General features: G+C 41.7%; 1 protein-coding gene across 4 annotated transcripts in view; it reads right to left on the bottom strand.

Moving 5' to 3' along the window:
• LOC122556264 (nipped-B-like protein) overlaps positions 1-18,129 on the bottom strand; it is a 536,293-nt gene that overhangs the window by 224,607 nt on the left and 293,557 nt on the right. For all 4 annotated transcript variants that reach the window (XM_043702895.1, XM_043702901.1, XM_043702914.1 and 1 more), the window contains 4 exons: positions 14,991-15,071; positions 14,200-14,300; positions 13,738-13,879; positions 4,051-4,133 (listed from right to left, as the gene is read on the bottom strand). In XM_043702895.1, the coding sequence (XP_043558830.1) occupies positions 4,051-4,133; positions 13,738-13,879; positions 14,200-14,300; positions 14,991-15,071 (407 nt within the window). The remainder of the gene's footprint in view (positions 1-4,050; positions 4,134-13,737; positions 13,880-14,199; positions 14,301-14,990; positions 15,072-18,129) is intronic.

Below are 18,129 nucleotides of genomic sequence, written 5' to 3'. Positions count from 1 at the left end.
GAATCTGGGGGTGTTGTTGCTTTCCGGTTTCATTCTTTGTAGGTCAGCTCTGGGTTATCTGTCCGTTTTTTGTAGATTCCTTAGTGTGTTATTTATCCTATTGGTGAGCTGTAGGGTGGGGTCAAACTCCCTCTTTTGGTAGGTGTTGGTATCTTCAAGTAGTTGTTGTGCTTTTTGGATGTAATCAGGGGTTATCTGTCCGTTTTTTGTAGATTCCTTAGTGTGTTATTTATCCTATTGGTGAGCTGTAGGGTGGGGTCAAACTCCCTCTTTTGGTAGGTGTTGGTATCTTCAAGTAGTTGTTGTGCTTTTTGGATGTAATCAGATTTATCTAGGATTACATCTGCAAATTTACTGACCCACCCTTCGTCTCCCTCTTCCAAGTCATTAATAAAAATTACAAACAGCAGAGGACCCAGAACTGATCCCTGCGGAACTCCACTTGTAACTGGGCTCCAGGCTGAATATTTACCATCTACCACCACTCTCTGACTTCGACTGGTTAGCTAGTTTTCTATTCAACTGGCCAAACTTCCCTCTATCCCATGCCTCCTGACTTTCTGCATGAGCCTACCATGGGGAACCTTATCAAATGCCTTACTAAAATCCATGTACACTACATCCACTGCTCTACCCTCATCCACATGCTTGGTCACCTCCTCAAAGAATTCAATAAGACTTGTAAGACAAGACCTACCCTTCACAAATCCGTGCTGGCTGTCCCTAATCATGCAGTGTCTTTCCAGATACTCATAAATCCTATCCCTCAGTACCCTTTCCATTACTTTGTCTACCACCGTAGTAAGACTAACTGGCCTACACTGGAAACACAGTGTTTCCTCCTAGCCTCCCACACTTCATAAGGTCCCAGGGATCAATCTTAAGACTTCTAGGGCCCCCTCTTCTGTAGTGTGGATGCTCTTCAAGATATCACTACTCATTCCCTCAAACTCATTTGCATCCATATCTTTCTTGACAGTAAATACTGATAAGTAGAATACATTTAGGATCTCACCCAACTCTTGTGGCTCCGCACATAGATGACCTTGTTGATCTCTAATCCTTTGCCAGTCATGTACTTGTACAATCTCTTAGGATACTCCTTTACTTTATCTGTGAAAGCCATCTCTTGCCCCCTTTTAGCCCTCCTGATTGCTCTCAAATGTACTCAGACACCCTCTATATTCACTTGATCCCAGTTGCCTATTACATAGCAGATGCTTCCTTCTTTTTCAAAACCAGAGCCACAATAACTGTAGTCATCCAGGGTTCCTTACTCCTGCCAACCTTACCCCTCACTCAACAGGAATGTACCAACCCTGAAGCCTAATTAACTCACTTCTCAAAGCTTCCCAGTAACCATATGTCCCCTTTGCCTGCAAACAGCATCTCCCCCAATCAACTTTTGAAATTTCCTGTCCAAGACCATCGAAATTGGCCTTGCAACTATTTAGATAATTAATTGCGAACCAAACCTATCTTTTACCATAGCTGTTCTAGAACTAATGGAATTATGTTCACTGGTCCTAAAGTACTCCCCAACCAACACTTCTGTCACATGCCCTGCCTTATTTCCTAAGAGGAGGTCAAGTTTAGCCACTTCTCCAGTAGGACCATGTACATACTGCATGAGACCTTCTTTCTGAACACAAATTTCTCTCCATCCAAACCCTTAACACTATGGAAGGCTCAGATGAAAGTGAGTACAGCAGATGCTGGAGATTAGAGTCAAGAGTGTGGTGGTGGAAAAACACAGGTTAAGCAGCATCCGAGAAGCAGGAGAGTCAATGTTTTGGGCAAAAGCCCTTCATCAGGAATGAGGCTGGAAGGCTCGGAGGTGGAGAGTCCCAGTCAAAGTTAAAATCCGCTACAATGACAACCCCATCGTTCTTGCAGCTGCCTGCAATCTCCTTACATATTTGTTCTTCAATTTCCTGCTGACTATTGGAGGCCAACAGTACAACGTTATCAAAATAATCTAACCCTTTTTATTTATCAGTTGTATCCACACAGACTCAAGATTGACTTCTTTTGGTACTGCTGTGATGTTCTCCCTAATCAAAAATGCAATACACCCTCGTCTCTTGCCTCCTCCATCGTCTATAGCGTCTGTACCCTGGAACATTGAGCTGCCACTCCTGTCGCTCCCTCAGCCATGTTTCTTGTAATAGCTATAATATTCCAGTTTCATGTACCCACCCCTGTGCAAAGTCCATTTGCCTTACCTGCCAGGCTTCTTGCATTGAAATATGCACAATTTAACCCAGACTTTCACTTGCTTCGTGCTCTTGCCTGCCCTCACTAGCACTGGGATTACCAATATTACCTCAACTTCTTAAGCTTGCTCTCTTTAACCTCTATACTGTCCTCAGCCTTCTCTTGTTTCCCTACTGCTTTGGATCTCTCCCCTCCTCCGTTAGACTAATTTAAACCCTCCAAAGTGGCTCCAGCAAAGTTCCCATATATTTATAAATATTCCCCCACAATGAATGGGTCCAGTGACTGTATTTATAAATATTCCATCCCACTGAGGTGACCCAGTGACTCTCTTTACAAGCATTCCCACATACAGCTGGCCCAGCAATCTTTTTATTCTTTAATGGCACCTGTTTGTAGCTAGCAAGGGCAGCATGTATTCCGCAACCTAATCATCCTTGAGTAAACTGCTAGGCCATTTCAGAGGGCAATTAAGAGTTAACCAGTAATTACTCCCTCCAGAACCATCTCTACACAGGTAGGAATAGCAGATTTCCTTTCCTAAAGGATATTAGTGAACCAGATGGGTTTTTACAATAATCTGTTCTACAGGTATTTCGCTGATAAGGCGGTAGTTGTGCTCCTGTGCGACACTGTTATAGAAAATCACACAATATAAATAATGGGGCCTACGGGAAGAACAGGATTAGAGCAAACCACCAAAAAACCCAGTAAAAATGATAACAAAAATATGAGTTAGCCTAACACAAACGAAAGCACAGTCTAAGTAAATCTTTAAATCATATATTTTAATGAAATAATGCAGTAAATTTAACACTTTAACACTAAAATCACTGACTACAGCACTGTACCTTTCATGAAGCTCTTCACCAGAAAGTGCATGAGCCGACTGACCATGTTATGCCAACGTGGAAGTCCAGTCCTCAAGATGCTCCCCCGGTTTGAAATATAGTGCCTTCTAAATGTGACTACAATTCCCAGTTTCAAGCTAAGTTTCAAGGCCAACAGAGCTGATTGCATTCCTGTTTTAGCTGAACACACTGAATTTGCATTTTGCAGACAGAGGATTCTGAGACTGGGTTTTGCTGTTCAGATAGTTCCGGGGATAGAATTGCAAAACAGCAAACGGGAGTTTGCTTTATAAAAAAGGGTCTGTAATTCATAAATCACGTTACAGCCAAATTGCATTTAATAATGCGCATTATAGAAGAACTACCTGTATTTTCATGGTTTCCATTACTGAGGATTATCTTCAATTTCTTATCTATTAATTGAATTTTAACCCCATCTCTGCAGCACATTAGTCTTGGCCTTTGGAATACTAGCCCAATGACATTATCATTATGCCAATGTCTCCCTATGCTTACAAACACTATCACATAACTGGTCCAGCGGCTATATTATAAACAGTTCCTAGCAGAGCTTGCATTTAGCCTGTACATATCTAGACATGAAGACTCTTGTGAGCTGGTAGAGGGATAGGATCATCCTTGGAAGACCAAGCAATCCTCTGTTTAGCCACAGAGAGAACACTTGTGTGATACAGATACGTTTGCACTGGATAACTTAAATACCCAGAATAATACAAAATCCATTGCCATAGGATTGAGCCACAGTGACCATCTTTAAAGCGGTTTGACCCTTGGGATTCAAGGAAATGGTAAGGATTGAAGTCAAGGAATTCGGTATCTGGTGTCTCAAAGATTCGGACACTGAAACCTTGTGAGGCAACAGTGAAGCAATGAGACACAACAAAACTTCCACTGCTTCAAAATTAAAACACTCACCACAGGGACTCACTTTCATGTTTATAATTAGATCCTTTGAACTCACTTTTTGAGGAAGACTGATAGAAAGTTCTGGGCCGTTCTCATTGCTGTTTCATATGAGTTGGTAATTAAGACATCTTGATCAACCTGAAAGACGAAACACGGAAAACTAATAGACATCTCAATTTGGAACAAAAAAAGAGATAAGGGCTATCCATACACCTTTACAATAAGATACCAAACAAGATCTAATTCCCAGGGTGATATTAGAAGAGTATTTGAATGAACTGCCTGTGTCGCTGTTAATGCATTGCCAATGCATCTTCTATAAAAGGATGATATATTAACAAGTAATGTTTTTGTTGCAAGTACTTCATCTGCACAACAAGGCATCAATAACCCGATTTCAAAATTTTAGCTATAGCTATTACCAACAATCCATAATGAGTATCAATGAGCTCTTCCCGTTTTATTTTTGAGAATGGTTCAGCAATGAGGAAGTAATGAAGATAGAATTGAGAAGTTGATCTGTTTTGCTTTGGGGTGGAGGTGCCAGTGTTGGACTGGGGTAGACAAAGTCAGAAGTCACACGACACCACACTATAGTCCATCAGGTTTATTTGAAATCACAAGCTTTCAGAGCACTGCTCCTTCGTCAGGTGAAGTGACAAAGGAGTAACACTCCAAAAGCTTGTGATTTCAAATGAACCTGTTGGACTAAAATCTGGTGTCATGTGACTTGACAGTTTTGCTTTGGTTGGGGGAGGGGGAAAGAGAGAAAGAGACTGGGGGAAGATTTGATAGTAGGCTTCAAAATCACAGAGGTTCTGGACAAACTAAAAAGGAGAAAATGTTCCCATTTATAAAATATAGAATGAAACGACACATAAGAACATAAGACCTGGGAGCAGGAGTGGGCCACCTAGACCTTTGAGCACGCTCCGCCATTCAGTAAGATCATGGCCTATCTTTTTGTGCCTCAGCCACACTCATCCACCCTCTCACCATAACCCTTAATTCCTTTACTGTTCAAAGAATGATCTAACTTAGCTTTAAAAATATTCAATGAGAAAGCCTCAATACTTTGCTGGGCTGGGAATTCCACAGATTCACAATTATCTGGATGAAGAAGTTCCTCCTCAATTCAGTCCCAAATCTGCTCCGCCTAATTTTAAGGCTGTGTGCTCTTGTTCTAGTTTCACCTGCCAGTGGAAACATCAAACCTGCTTCTTATTTATTCCCATTATAATTTTATATGTTTCTATAAGATCCCACCTCAACCTTCTAAATTCCAATTAATATAATCCCAGTCTCCCCTCATAGCCAAAACCCCTCAACTCTGGAATCAACCTAACGAACCTCCTCTGCACTCCCTCCAGTGCCAGTACATCTTTTCTCAAGTAAGGAGACCAAAACTGCACACAGTACTCTGGGTGTGGCCTCACCAGCACCCTATACAGCTGCAAGATTACCTTGCTGCTTTTAAACTTAATCTCTTTAGCACCGAAGGACAAAATTCCATTTGCCTTCTTAATTACCAGCTGCACCTGCAAACCAATCTTCTGTGATTCATGCACCAGGACAGCCAGGTCTCTGCACAGCAGCATGCTGCAATTTTTTTACCATTCAAATAATAATTCTTTTTACTGTTATTCCTACCAAAATGGATGATTTCACATTTATTAACATTGTACTCCATCCGCCAGATCTTTGCCCACTCTCTTAAACTATGCTCCTCTGCAAACTTTCAGAAATCCTCTGCACTTGAGTTCTATCACTCATCTTCATGTCAACCACAAACATTGACACACTACACATGGTCCCCAACTCCAAATAATCTATGTAAATTGTTTTAAAGTGCTTTGCAAAAGCAAATGCAAGGTGAGAAGAAACATTTTCACACAGCTAATGCATTTGAAAAGTCCTAAATAACCAAAAGCCAAAAGTGGGGTGGGGAAGAGGGAATAAGCATAATGGCTATCACTGGAGAAAAAGTACGAGGGAAACCAATGAGGCTAAAGACCAATAGGTTCACTGGAACTGATGGGTTACATCATAGGACAGTAAAGGAAGTAACGAGTGGAAGTACTGGCAGTAATCTTCCAAAAATAATTACTTTCCAGAAAGGTCCGACAGTATTGGGAGACCACCTGTGTAAAACGTTTATTCAAAAAAGGAAAGCAGACAAAAGCAGGTAGCTATAAGCCAGTTATATATTAATGTCTGCTATTAGAAAACTGTTTAGACCATAAAATACAGGAGCAGAAATTCAGCCCATCATGTCTGTTCTGCCATTCAATCACGACTGATAGGTGTTTCAACCCCATTCTCCCACTTTCTCCCCGTAACCCTGATCCCCTTGATATGTAAATATACTCAATGACCTGGACTCCACAGCCTTCTGGGACAATGAATTCACTAGATGCACTACTCTCTGACTGAAGAAGTTTCTCCTTACCTCCATTCGAAAAGGTCTTCCCTTTACTTTAAGGTTGTCCCCTTGGGTCCTAGTCTCTCCTACCAATGGAAACACTTCCCCAACATCCACTCTGTTCAGGCCATTTAGTATTCTGTATGTTTCAATTAGATTCCCCCACATCCTTCTAAACATTATCAGGTATAAACCCAGAGTCCTCAAACATTTCTCATACGTAAAGCTTTTCACTTCAAGGACCTTTGCCTTTCCTATACGTCTTTTCTATCTCTTGATGCACCTTGCGCCCGAGCTCCTGACTACCGTGTGGAGGCCTGTACATAACTCCAACTATGGTTTTTCCAGCTTTGTGGTTCCTCAATTCTACCCACAGATTCTACAACATCTGGCCCAACTTAATTTCTTACACCCTCCACCCACCTGCCTATCTTTTCAACAGGATGTAATCCTTGAATGGCGAGTTTGAGAAGATTTGTAGCTCAGGTTGAGGTTCTGGATGTAGATTTGCTCGCTGAGCTGGAAGGTTCGTTTTCAGATGTTTCGTCACCATGCTAGATAACATCTTCAGTGAGCCTCTGACTGAAGCACTGGTGGTGTAGCCCGCTTTCTGTTTAAATGTTTGGGTTTCCTCGTGTTGGTGATGTAATTTCCTGTTCTTTTTCTCAGAGTGGTAAATCTATATCCTTGAATATTCAGCTCCCAATCCTGATCCCCCTGCAGCCATGTCTCCGTGATGCCCACTGCGTCTGCTAATTTCAATCTGCACCACAAACTCATTTATCTTATTCCTTATACTGTGTGCATTCAGATATAACACCTTCAGTCCTGTATTAATTGCCTCTTTTCTCTTTGACATTCCTTTGTCAAGTGTGCTTGAAGTTTGATTGCTAACCCTTTCCATAAACTGTCCTATTTGAGTGTGGGCTGGAGATTTTACTAACCTCTCCTGAGTTCTGCACTCCTACCTCCTCCTTCAATTCAGGTTTTATAACTTCCCCAATAACTGAACCTTTCCCCCCTCCAGCCCCAATTTAGTTTAAAGCCCTGTCCTCAGACCTAGTTATGCGATTCACTAGGACTCTGGACCCAGCATGGTTCAGATGAAGACTGTCCCATGGCAACAGATCCCTTCTTCCCCCAACTAGTCCCAATGCTCCGTGAGTTCAAGTCCATTTCTCCAACACCAATCTAAGCCACGCATTTTCCTTCCTAATCTTATTGACCCTATGGCAATTAGCTCGTGGCTCAGGTAGTAGTCCAGAGATTACGACCTTTTTGGTTCTGATTTTTAATTTAGCTCCTAGCTGTTCATATTCCCTTGACAGAATCTCTGCGTTAGTTTTATCTACGTCGTTGGTACCTACGTGGACCATAACCACAACCACTGGCGCTTTACCCTCCCACTCCAAATGAGATATCCTGAACCCAAGCAGGCAATACAACCTTTGGGACTCTTGGCCTTGGTCACAGAGAACAATGTGATGCCTCTAACCATACTATTTCCAATTACAACATTCCTCTTCTCTTTCCCCACTTAAATGCTTCTTTGCGCCATAGTGCTATGGAGAGTCAGCTCATTCTACCTGCAGTTACCAGTCCCATTCACATAGGGAGCAAAACTCTTGAATTTGCTGCACAAGGACAGCGGCTAAGGCTCCTGCAAATCTACCTCCTAGATCCCTTGAGTTTATTGCAAAGGATGGAATAACACAGCATTTAGAAATACGTACTATGATCAAGTAGTCAGCATGGCTTCATAAAAAGGAAATCATGTTTGACAAGTTTGTTACAATTCCTGAAAAAGATAACAAGCAGCACAAAGTGGATGCAATATATCTGGATTTTCAAAAGACTTTCAATTAGGTACACAAGTGGCGCATGAAATATAATGTGGGAAAACGCAAGATTATGCATTCAGGAAGGAATAATAGAGGAGCCTGTTATTATTTAAATGGATAAAGGCTGCAGCAGAGCGTGATTTGGGAGTCCTCATGCATAAATCACAAAGCTAGCATCCAAGTTCAGTAGTAATGGGAAAGGCAAATGGAATGCTGACCTACATTCCAGAAGGAATGGAGTATAAAAATAGGGAAACCTTGCTTAAATTATACAATGTCAAAAATCACACAACACCGGACTATAGTCCAACAGGTTTATTTGGAACTGCAGACCTGAGGAAGGAGCAGGGGCTCCAAAAGCTTGTGGTTTCAAATTAACCTGCTGGGCTATAACCTGGTGTTGAGAGATTTTTGACTTCGCCCACTTCAGTCCAACACTAGCATCTCCACACCATAAATTACAGAAGACACTAGTAAGGCTACACGTAGAATGATGAGAACAGTTTTGATTCCCATATCTACAAAAAAGATACACTGACATTAAAGACAGTGAAAAGATTCATTGGGTTGACTCGGTGTGGTGGGGATTTCTTACAAGAGGCTAGACCTGTGCTCACTGAAGTTTAGAAGAATGTTAGGCGATCTTACTGAAAAAAGAAAGATTCTTATGGAGCTTGACAGCATAAATGCGGAACAGCGGTTTGTTCTTGTGGAAGAGTCTAGGACCACAAGTAATCTGAGAGAGTAAGGGTCTGCCCAGTTAGGAAACTGATGAGCAGAAAGTTCTTCTGATGCTCATAGATCAGTGGATTCTCCCCTCCCCCCCCCACGCCCCACCAACCACTATATAGCAGAGGGCTTAAAGGCCGGTTTGTTACATATATTCAAGGTTGAAACACATTTTTGGGGATGCTCGCGCTCATGTGTCTTTGTATTTCCCCAGCAGTTTCACTGAAATCTGGCAGGAAAGCAAGCATGCAGGTGCAGCAAGCAGTGAAGGAACCAAGTAGTACATTGGCCATCATAGCAAGAGGATTCAAGTACAGGAACAGAGATGTCTTGCTGCAACTAGGGAAGCGATTGCTGGGCCTCTTACTGAGATATTTGTATCATCGATAGTCACAGGTGAAGGGCCAGAAGACTGAAGGTTGGCAAACGTGGTAAGGAAAAGCCAGGGAACTATACACCAGTGAGCCTGACATCGGTTGTGGGCAAAGTTGTTGGAGGAAATCCTGAGGGACAGGATGTACATATATTTGGAAAGGCAAGGACTGATTAGGGATAGTCAACATGATTGAGTTTTTTCAAGAAGTAACAAAGAGGATTGATGAGGACAGAGCAGTAGATGTGGTCTATATGGACATCAGTAAGGCATTTGACAAGGTTCCCCATGGGAGACTGGTTAACAAGGTTAGATCTCATGGAATACAGGGAGAACTTGCCATTTGGATACAGAACTGGCTCAAAGGTAGAAGACAGAGGGTGGTGGTGGAGGGTTGTTTTTCCAGAGTGGAGGCCTGTGACCAGTGGAGTGCCACAAGGATCAGTGCTGGGTCCACTACTTTTCATCATTTATAGAAATGATTTGGATGTGAGCATAAGAGGTATAGCTAGTAAGTGTGCTGATGACACCAAAATTGGAGGTGTAGTGGACAGTGAATAAGGTTACCTCAGATTACAACAGGATCAGATGGGCCAATGGGCTGAGGAGTGGTAGATGGAGTTTAATTTAGATAAATGTGAGGTGCTGCATTTTGGGAAAGCAAATCTTAGCAGGACTTATATACTTAATGATAAAGTTATGGGGAGTGCTGCTGAACAAAGAGACCTTGGAGTGCAAGTTCATAGCTCCTTGAAAGTGGAGTCACAGGATAGTGAAGGTGGTGTTTGGTATGTTTTCCTTTATTGGTCAGAGTATAGGAGTTGGGAGGTCAAGTTGCGGCTGTACAGGACATTGGTTAGACCACTGTTGGAGTATTACGCACAAATCTGGTCTCCTTCCTATCGGAAAGATGTTGTGAAACTTGAAAGGGTTCAGGAAAGATTTACAAGGATGTTGCCAGGGTTGGAGCATTTGAGCTATAGGGAGAGGCTGAATAGGCTGGGGCTGTTTTCCCTGGAGCGTTGGAGGCTGAGGGGTGACCTTATAAGAGCTTTATAAAATCATGAGGAGCATGGGTAGGATAAATAGACAAAGTCTATTTCCTGTGGTGAGGAGTTCAGAACTAGAGGGCATAGGTTTAGGGCGAGAAGGGAAAGATATAAAAGAGACCTACGGGGCAGCTTTTTCTCGCAGAGGGTGGTACATGAATGGAAGGAGCTGCCAGAGGAAGTGGTGGAGGCTGGTACATGATCGGTATATGAATAGGAAGGGTTTGGAGGGAAATGGGCCAGGTGCTGGCAGGTGGCACTAGATTGGGTTGGGATATCTGGTCAGCATGGACAAGTTGGACCGAAGGGTCTGTTTCCATGCTGTACATCTCTATGACTCTATGAACTATACAGAGCATTGGTAAGACCACATCTTTGCAGTGTTGCTACAGGCATGAAAACCAGAGGCCAAATGTTCTGACTTTTGAAAGAGTGCAAAGCAGCTTTACCAGACTGATTCCTGGTATGCAGAATAGACATACTGTGATAGACCGGATTGGTTAGGAATATATTCACTAGAGTTCAGCAAAATGAATTGAATTGAGTGATTTGTCACTTGTATTTTAGGGAAAAGACAGTGAAAAACTTCAACTGTTGCCATGCTCTGGCGCCATTTTGAATAACTTAAAGAGAGATATAACTGGGAGAGTTCGTCTTTGTTCTTTATCCAATGCTCAAGTTCAAGGCTTCATGCCTCTGCCACCAGCTCGTAGAAACTTATGAACAAGATTAGACAGCCTAAACATAGGACAGGTGGCCCTGATGACCAGGCATCACATGCTGTGGATCTCTGCTACATGAAACTGTTCAGGTCTGAATGCTGAATATTTTCAAGAAAGATACAGATACAGTTTTTAGAACTAGAGGGATCAAAGAATATGGGAAGAAAGCAGGAACAGGAGTAGAGTTGGACAATCAGCAATTATCATACTGAATGGCAGAGCAGCCTTGATGAGCATAATGGCCTATTCCTGCTTCAATTTCAGGTTTGTGTGAATTAAAACTATATTGCTATTCCTTCAGTGTCAGTGGGTCAACATCCTGGAACTTTGTTCCCAAGAGCACTGTGGCTACTTCTACATACAAGTCCTGCAGCATTTCAAGGCAGCTCACCACCATCCTCTCTAGGACAATTAGAGATGAGCAATAAATGCTGGCCAGCTAACTTACATAAAGAACAAAAACAAAATCACACTATCTTGGGGCAATTATGATCATTATTCATTTAGTTTTTACAACACTGTAATTCAGCGCAGTAACAGGGATGTCAATCCACTACATAATGTTCACCAGTTGGTTGCTTATTGAATACATCCACTACACTAATAACACTTTTATTTTTAAAATAAGTGCAAGTAAATAAGATGCTCTGGAGGGGTTAAGAACAGATATCTCTCTATCTATCCTCTTAACAGAAGGCAGACTATTACTTCAATGGAGAGTGACTCGAGAAAAGTCCAGCACAGAAGGATCTTGGTACTCTTATGCAAGCTCTTAGCATGCAGCTGCAATAAGTTATTAAAAAGGCAAATAGAATTTTGGCTTTAATAGGAGGCTGGAGTTTAAAAACAGGAAATTCTTGTTCCATTATACAGGGTGTTGGGGGGGTAGCATCTGGAATAAGGACATCGGTTTTGGTCCCCTATTTAAGATGTACTGAAGGAGTTGACTTATCAAGACTTATCATTATAGTTTACAAGAATGAGGATAGATTTTATTGAAATATATAAAATTCTGAGGGGGTTCAACAGAGTGGATGCTGAGATGTTTCCATTAGTGAGGTATTCTCAAAACTAGGAAAATAGTTACAGAATAAAGCAGGTGCAAAGCAACTTCTCCTCCCAGACGGTCAAGAGTATCTGGAATTCTCTACTCTAGAATGTTGTGGAGGTCAGATCACTGGAAGTATTTTAAAAAGATGTAAAAAAGCAGCACAGTGGCTCAGTGGTTGGCACTGCTGCCTCTCACTGCCAGGCACCCGGGTTCGATTCCACCCTCAGTTTGTGCAGAGTTTACACATTCTCCCTGTGTCTGTGTGGTTTTCCTCCAGGTGCTCCGGTTTCTCCCCACATTACAAAGATGTGCAAGTTAGGTGGGTTAGATATGCTAAATTGCTGGCTAAATTGAAGGCTGGGCGGATTAGTCATGGGAAATGCAGATTTATAGGTGATAAGGTAGGGGGTTATGATGCTCTTTAGAGGGTTGGTGTGGACCTGATGGGTTGAATGGTCTGCTTCCATACTGTAATGATTCTATGATTCTTCTAAATAGATGTTTGGAATGCCAGAGTGGTAGAAGGCTATGAAAAGCTGTCACAAGAGAGGAATGAGGCCTGGGGCAGATCAGCCGTGATCTTATTGAATGAGGCGGCTGAATGGCTTAATCCTGCTCCTATCTCTATTTCTCATGCTCAGCACTAATTTTCTCATGCAATATTGCTGACTCTACTTTCTTTATTCCGTTCTCATTCCTGAACAGAAAGGAATATTCGGTGCCCAGTCTTGCCCTGTTCTGAGTCAACATTCAACTCCATGATCCCTGTCAAGATTAGAGTAGTGCTGGAAAAGCACAGCAGATCAGGCAGCATCAGAGCAGCAGGAAAATCAATGTTTTGGGCAGGAAGGGCTTTTGCCTGAAACGTTGATTTTCCTGCTCCTCAGATGCTGCCTGACCTGCTGTGTTTTTTCAGCACCACTAATCTCCAGCATCCACAATACCCACTTTCGCCTCCATGATCTCTGTGTTAATGTATACATGTTAATCTAGATTAAAGACAACAGCATTTCCATCAACTCCATATCATACTATTTCTAAGTCGTGCTGTCACTTTCAATCTTTGCTTTTCCTTTCTACTGTTAATCCAAGTACCCATCACTGTGCCAAATGACCTTAAACACTCCACACCTGCACTAGAACTGTTCTAATATTTGAACATTTGCAGAAATTGTTGGGTTTCTGTTCAGAATTCCAGCATCCACAATTGTTTGAACATTGGTCCTGATTTGGCTTAGGTGTAACTCATCTTGGCCTGTAAAGGCTGACCTCTGAGAAAACTTCCATCAAGATCCCAGAAATTGTAAGCCCTCCAACTTTACCACCATTCATGCTACTCAGTCTGCCTACTCATTAGAGTGTGCTACGAATGTAATTCATGGATTATATTCTGTGGGGTAGTATCATATTGTCTCTTTCTTGCTTTCCTAAAATCTGCTTGCAGAACCCCATTCTGTGTTCTTAGTAGGACTATGGACTATTGGTTACTCACTAACACACTGGCTGCTTTCTAGACAAATAATCACTCACAGGAATCACTCCGTGGACTGCCTACCTTCTTGTCTCCGTCATCATCAACAGCGTTGGAATCTTTCTCTGCGGTTGGAAGATGTACAACACATTGAATCAGCTGCAAAACTAAGGCTGTCACCATTTGAATAAAGAGTGGCTCTCCGTCCATATCGCTGCTGTTTAACCTGTTAAATAAATATCAATAGATCTCAAGGTTCATTCAGCACAAGATTCTCCTCTCAGTTAAAATTACAAACACATTCTGGGGCAGTTAGTTGTATTTTTCTGTGGCATTGTGGATTAGACATTATCTTTTGACATCTGAAAATTGATTTTAAAGATCTTATATTTAATAAGTGAGACATGTCCAACAGCTCAAGCACAAACCTACTCTGAATAAAGATTTAAAAAGATATTGTGAAGCAGAGGTCACAGGAAAGGTAATGTAGGAAGGGAACAAAATCTGACACAGACCTGTTACACAAAAAAAAGTGAATTGTGTTACCTGAAATTTCTTAGACTCCTCTTAGTTGTTGGGAGTTTTGCAAGTGAGGCAAACATCTCTTCCAATATCAACTGTCTGTGCTTTTCATACCTTGAGAACACCTGTCAAATGTTTCAAAAACATCTTCAGCTGACTTGACAGATTTATTATTAAAAGTATTAGAACCACTTATAACACTGAATGGAAAGATAGCCTATCAGGCTGCCTCCGACATTGCTATCAGGCAGCCCTCTCAACACCACGGGAGAATTAGCTGCATGTTTACACGAGCTGAACATTCACAGTAAACACCTTTAGTGGAGAGTTTATTTCAGACTGAACACGACTTGTATTTATATAGCTCCTTTCATAACCACAAGGTGTCTCCAAACACTGCACTAAGTACTTTTATAGTGTATACAATTATAAAGTAGGAAATCCGGCAAATTATTTGTGCATAGCTATTTCCAATAAAGAGCATTATAATAGCGTAGCTTGAAAAATAAATATTGACTACGATGACTCCATTGCTCTTCCTCAAAAAGTTCTTGAGCAAATTTTAGGTCTGTTCGAAGGGGCTCATGTGACCTATGAAAGACCTTCAACAGTACAACCTTGATTTAATGCTCAAATTTCTCAGTGGCATTTAAATAAAGAATCTGTTGTCTCAAAGCATGAATATAACCAATTAAAATATGGCTCAACAGAATTACTGCAAATTGCAGCAGACTCATTCAACTCTTGGCGCACACGTACACACACACACACACACACACACACAGTGATTGAATATTTCCAGTAACTGCACTTACAGCTGTCACCAACTTGATGCCGCATAGCTGCAATTCACTAACATTTTCCACAAAAAAAGGTGTAATTCCCATGGAAGAAACCTAACCATCAAACAAAAGACAATCAATACATCATTACAGGAAGACAGGCAGCACAGAATTTATAATATATATATGGCCCAAGCACTTTGGCAATTTTTGCATATATGTTCAACTACTTCACTCTGGTAGCTCCTAAACATAGTAAATATTATGCTTTAGGAATGAACAAAATCTGCAACTGAAAAACGAAAAGATACACATTAATAACAAAGATGTTCTTTGAACTAAATTGGCAGGGTGGGAGGGAACCAGCATATAAATGCATAAACGAGGAATAAGCTGCATAAGATAAACATGTTCACAATGGTAGATAAAGGGGTAGTACAATTTAACATAATCAAAAACTACTAATGAATACATGAACAGGTTAAGAATGCATTTATGAAAAAATGCAAGTTAAATGGTTGGGCTACCAGCAGAATTACTGTTTGAGAATATGACTTACTGGTAATATGGAGAGAACTGGGAAGTTAATAACAAAGGAAGGAGTTGGGGAGACAATATTCATTTGGAAAGACACTGCCATGTTGGAAAAGACATGATGCTCTTGAAGAGGTTAAAACAGAATATATCTGGTTATGTGTTGAGACACAAAAAGATAACATCACGCCGCTGGAGGCCTGTGCTCCCTCAAATTTTTCCTGTCACTCTGTGGACTTCCAAGGTCCATGCATGTCAGTGGTCTCCAGAACCAGATATCAATTTGCCCATATGGCAACGAGAGCGCACAGACCCTCAAGCAACTGCGTGGCTATACATAACAGTAGGAACATTGTTGGGGATTTATTTAATAGGCTTCCAAATGAGAGAAAAAGGGAGGAACAAATGAGCAGGGAAATAAAAGGTGAACACGAATCCTGAAGCAGTGATATCAAAGCTTTGAACTACTCAAATGCCGATTGAGGTAATGCTAAAATAAAGGGTAGCAAAGTGGTGGAATTTTGAAATGCATGAGGAGAACGTTCACTATTCAGAAGAAGACATTGCTAGTACTGGGACAGACAATTGAGCTGGGCCAAGTGGATGAAGTGAGAGAGGGGTGCTGAGGAAGGAGATGTGGCTGTGGTAGCGAGTCTGTTTGGGCTCTTCAGCCACGTCCTCATCTTCCGCTTAGGAACCCTCTAACCACAAGGGATGAATGCAGATCTCTTCAGCTTCATTTCCCCTCCCCCCACCTTTTCTCAGTCCCAACCCTCAGACTCAGCACCGCCTTCTTGTCTATCACCCTCACCTTATCCTCCTTCCACCTATCGTATTCCCAACGCCCCTCCCCCAAGTCCCTCCTCCCTTCCTTTTAACTTAGCCTGCTTGGCACACCCTCCTCATTCCTGAAGGGCTTATGCCCGAAACGGCGATTTTCCTGCTCCTTTGATGCTGCCTGACCTGCTGCGCTTTTCCAGCAACACATTTTTCAGCAAGTGCATAAAGTGTCAAAAGGAGAACATTTGGGTGAGAATGTTCATTGTGATATAACGTTGAGATGGAGAAAGACCAGAAATCTGACCACTCCAAATGAGAATATTTAATGGTGGAGTAAACTCAAAGGGTCAAATGGCCTACTCCTTTTCCTATTTTCTACGTTTCTCAAGTCATCTTCACAACATAGTTTCCTACCTATTCGTATCATCCATAAATTTAGCTATTATAACTTCAATGCCCTCATCATCGTTATTAAAAATTCTAATAAGTAGGACCAGCCCAGACCCCTGCAGGACCCCACTTTCACATGCTGCTAACCAGAAGCAGAAGTGTGTGTGTTTCTGGCTATCCTGGTTCACAATTTAAAGTTGTAAATTGGGGCAAAACAATTTTTATTGTATAAGACAGGAACTTTCAAAGATTAATTGGGGAAAGCTGTTTGCAGGTAACCGGATGTCTGACACGTAGAGGCTTTCAAAAGTGAGCTAGCGAGAGGGCCAGCATGTTGCTGTTAGTATGAAGGGCAAGGCTGGCAGCTGTAGGGAACACTGGATGACTAGAGATATTGAGGCTCTGGTCAAGAAAAGGGAGGTGGCATTTGTTAGTGTAAGGTTGTCCACTTTAGCCAGAAAAATAAAAGGAAAAATTATTTAAATGTGAAGCAAATTCAGCATATGTAAAGAAAGGTGAGGGGTGACCTTATAAAGGTTTATAAAATCATAAGGGGCATAGATGAGTGAATAGCAAGAGTCTTTTCCCTAGGGTGGGGGAATATTTTTAAGGTGTGAAGAGAAAGTTTTAAAAAAATGACACTGGGGCAACTTTTATTTTTAATAAAAGTGATTCATGCGTGGAATGAACTGCCAGAGGAAGTGGTGGATGCAGGTACAGTTACAACATTTCAATGACATTTGGATAAGTACATGAATTGAATGGATATGAGCCAAACACAGACAAGTGGGACTAGTTCAATTTGTGAACATGGTCAGTGTGGATTAGTTGGATCAAAGGATCTGTTTCCATGCCAAGTAACTCCCTGGATCCTGGCATTTATTGTAAAAGGACTGAATTATAAAAGTATGGTATTGTTACAAATATATAAATCGTTAGTGAGACCACACTGGGAACAGGGAGTCCAGTTTTGATTTCCTTGAGGAAGGATTTGGTGGCACTGGAGGCAGTTCAGATGAGGTTCACCAGGTTGATCCCAGGGATGAAAGGGAAGTCGTATGAGGAGCAGCTGAAAAGCTTGGGCTTGTACTCACTGAAGTTAAGAAGAAATGGGGGGAGGGGATCTTATTGACATATATAAAATGTTGGAAGGGATTGATAAGGTGCTTAAAAAACAGATGTTTCCCCTTGTGGGACAGTCTTGAACAAGTGATTACAGGTATAGAGCAAGAGAAGGCAGGTTCAAAACTGGGATGAGGAGAACCTACTTCCCTTAGAAGGTTATGAATCTATGGAACTCACTGCCCCAGAGTGCACAGAAACAAAGAAAAAACAGCCCTGCCATACTAAAAATGTCTTCCCTTACAGGATCCATGTCCCTCTATTCCCTTTCTATTCATGTATTCATCCAGGTGCTTCTTGAATGCTGCTATTGTGTCTGCTTCCAGCACCTCCTCTGGCAAAGCGA

Source organism: Chiloscyllium plagiosum, chromosome 2 (assembly GCF_004010195.1).
Source record: "Chiloscyllium plagiosum isolate BGI_BamShark_2017 chromosome 2, ASM401019v2, whole genome shotgun sequence".
Lineage (NCBI taxonomy): Eukaryota > Metazoa > Chordata > Chondrichthyes > Orectolobiformes > Hemiscylliidae > Chiloscyllium > Chiloscyllium plagiosum.
This window is presented reverse-complemented; position numbering and strand designations above follow the sequence as displayed.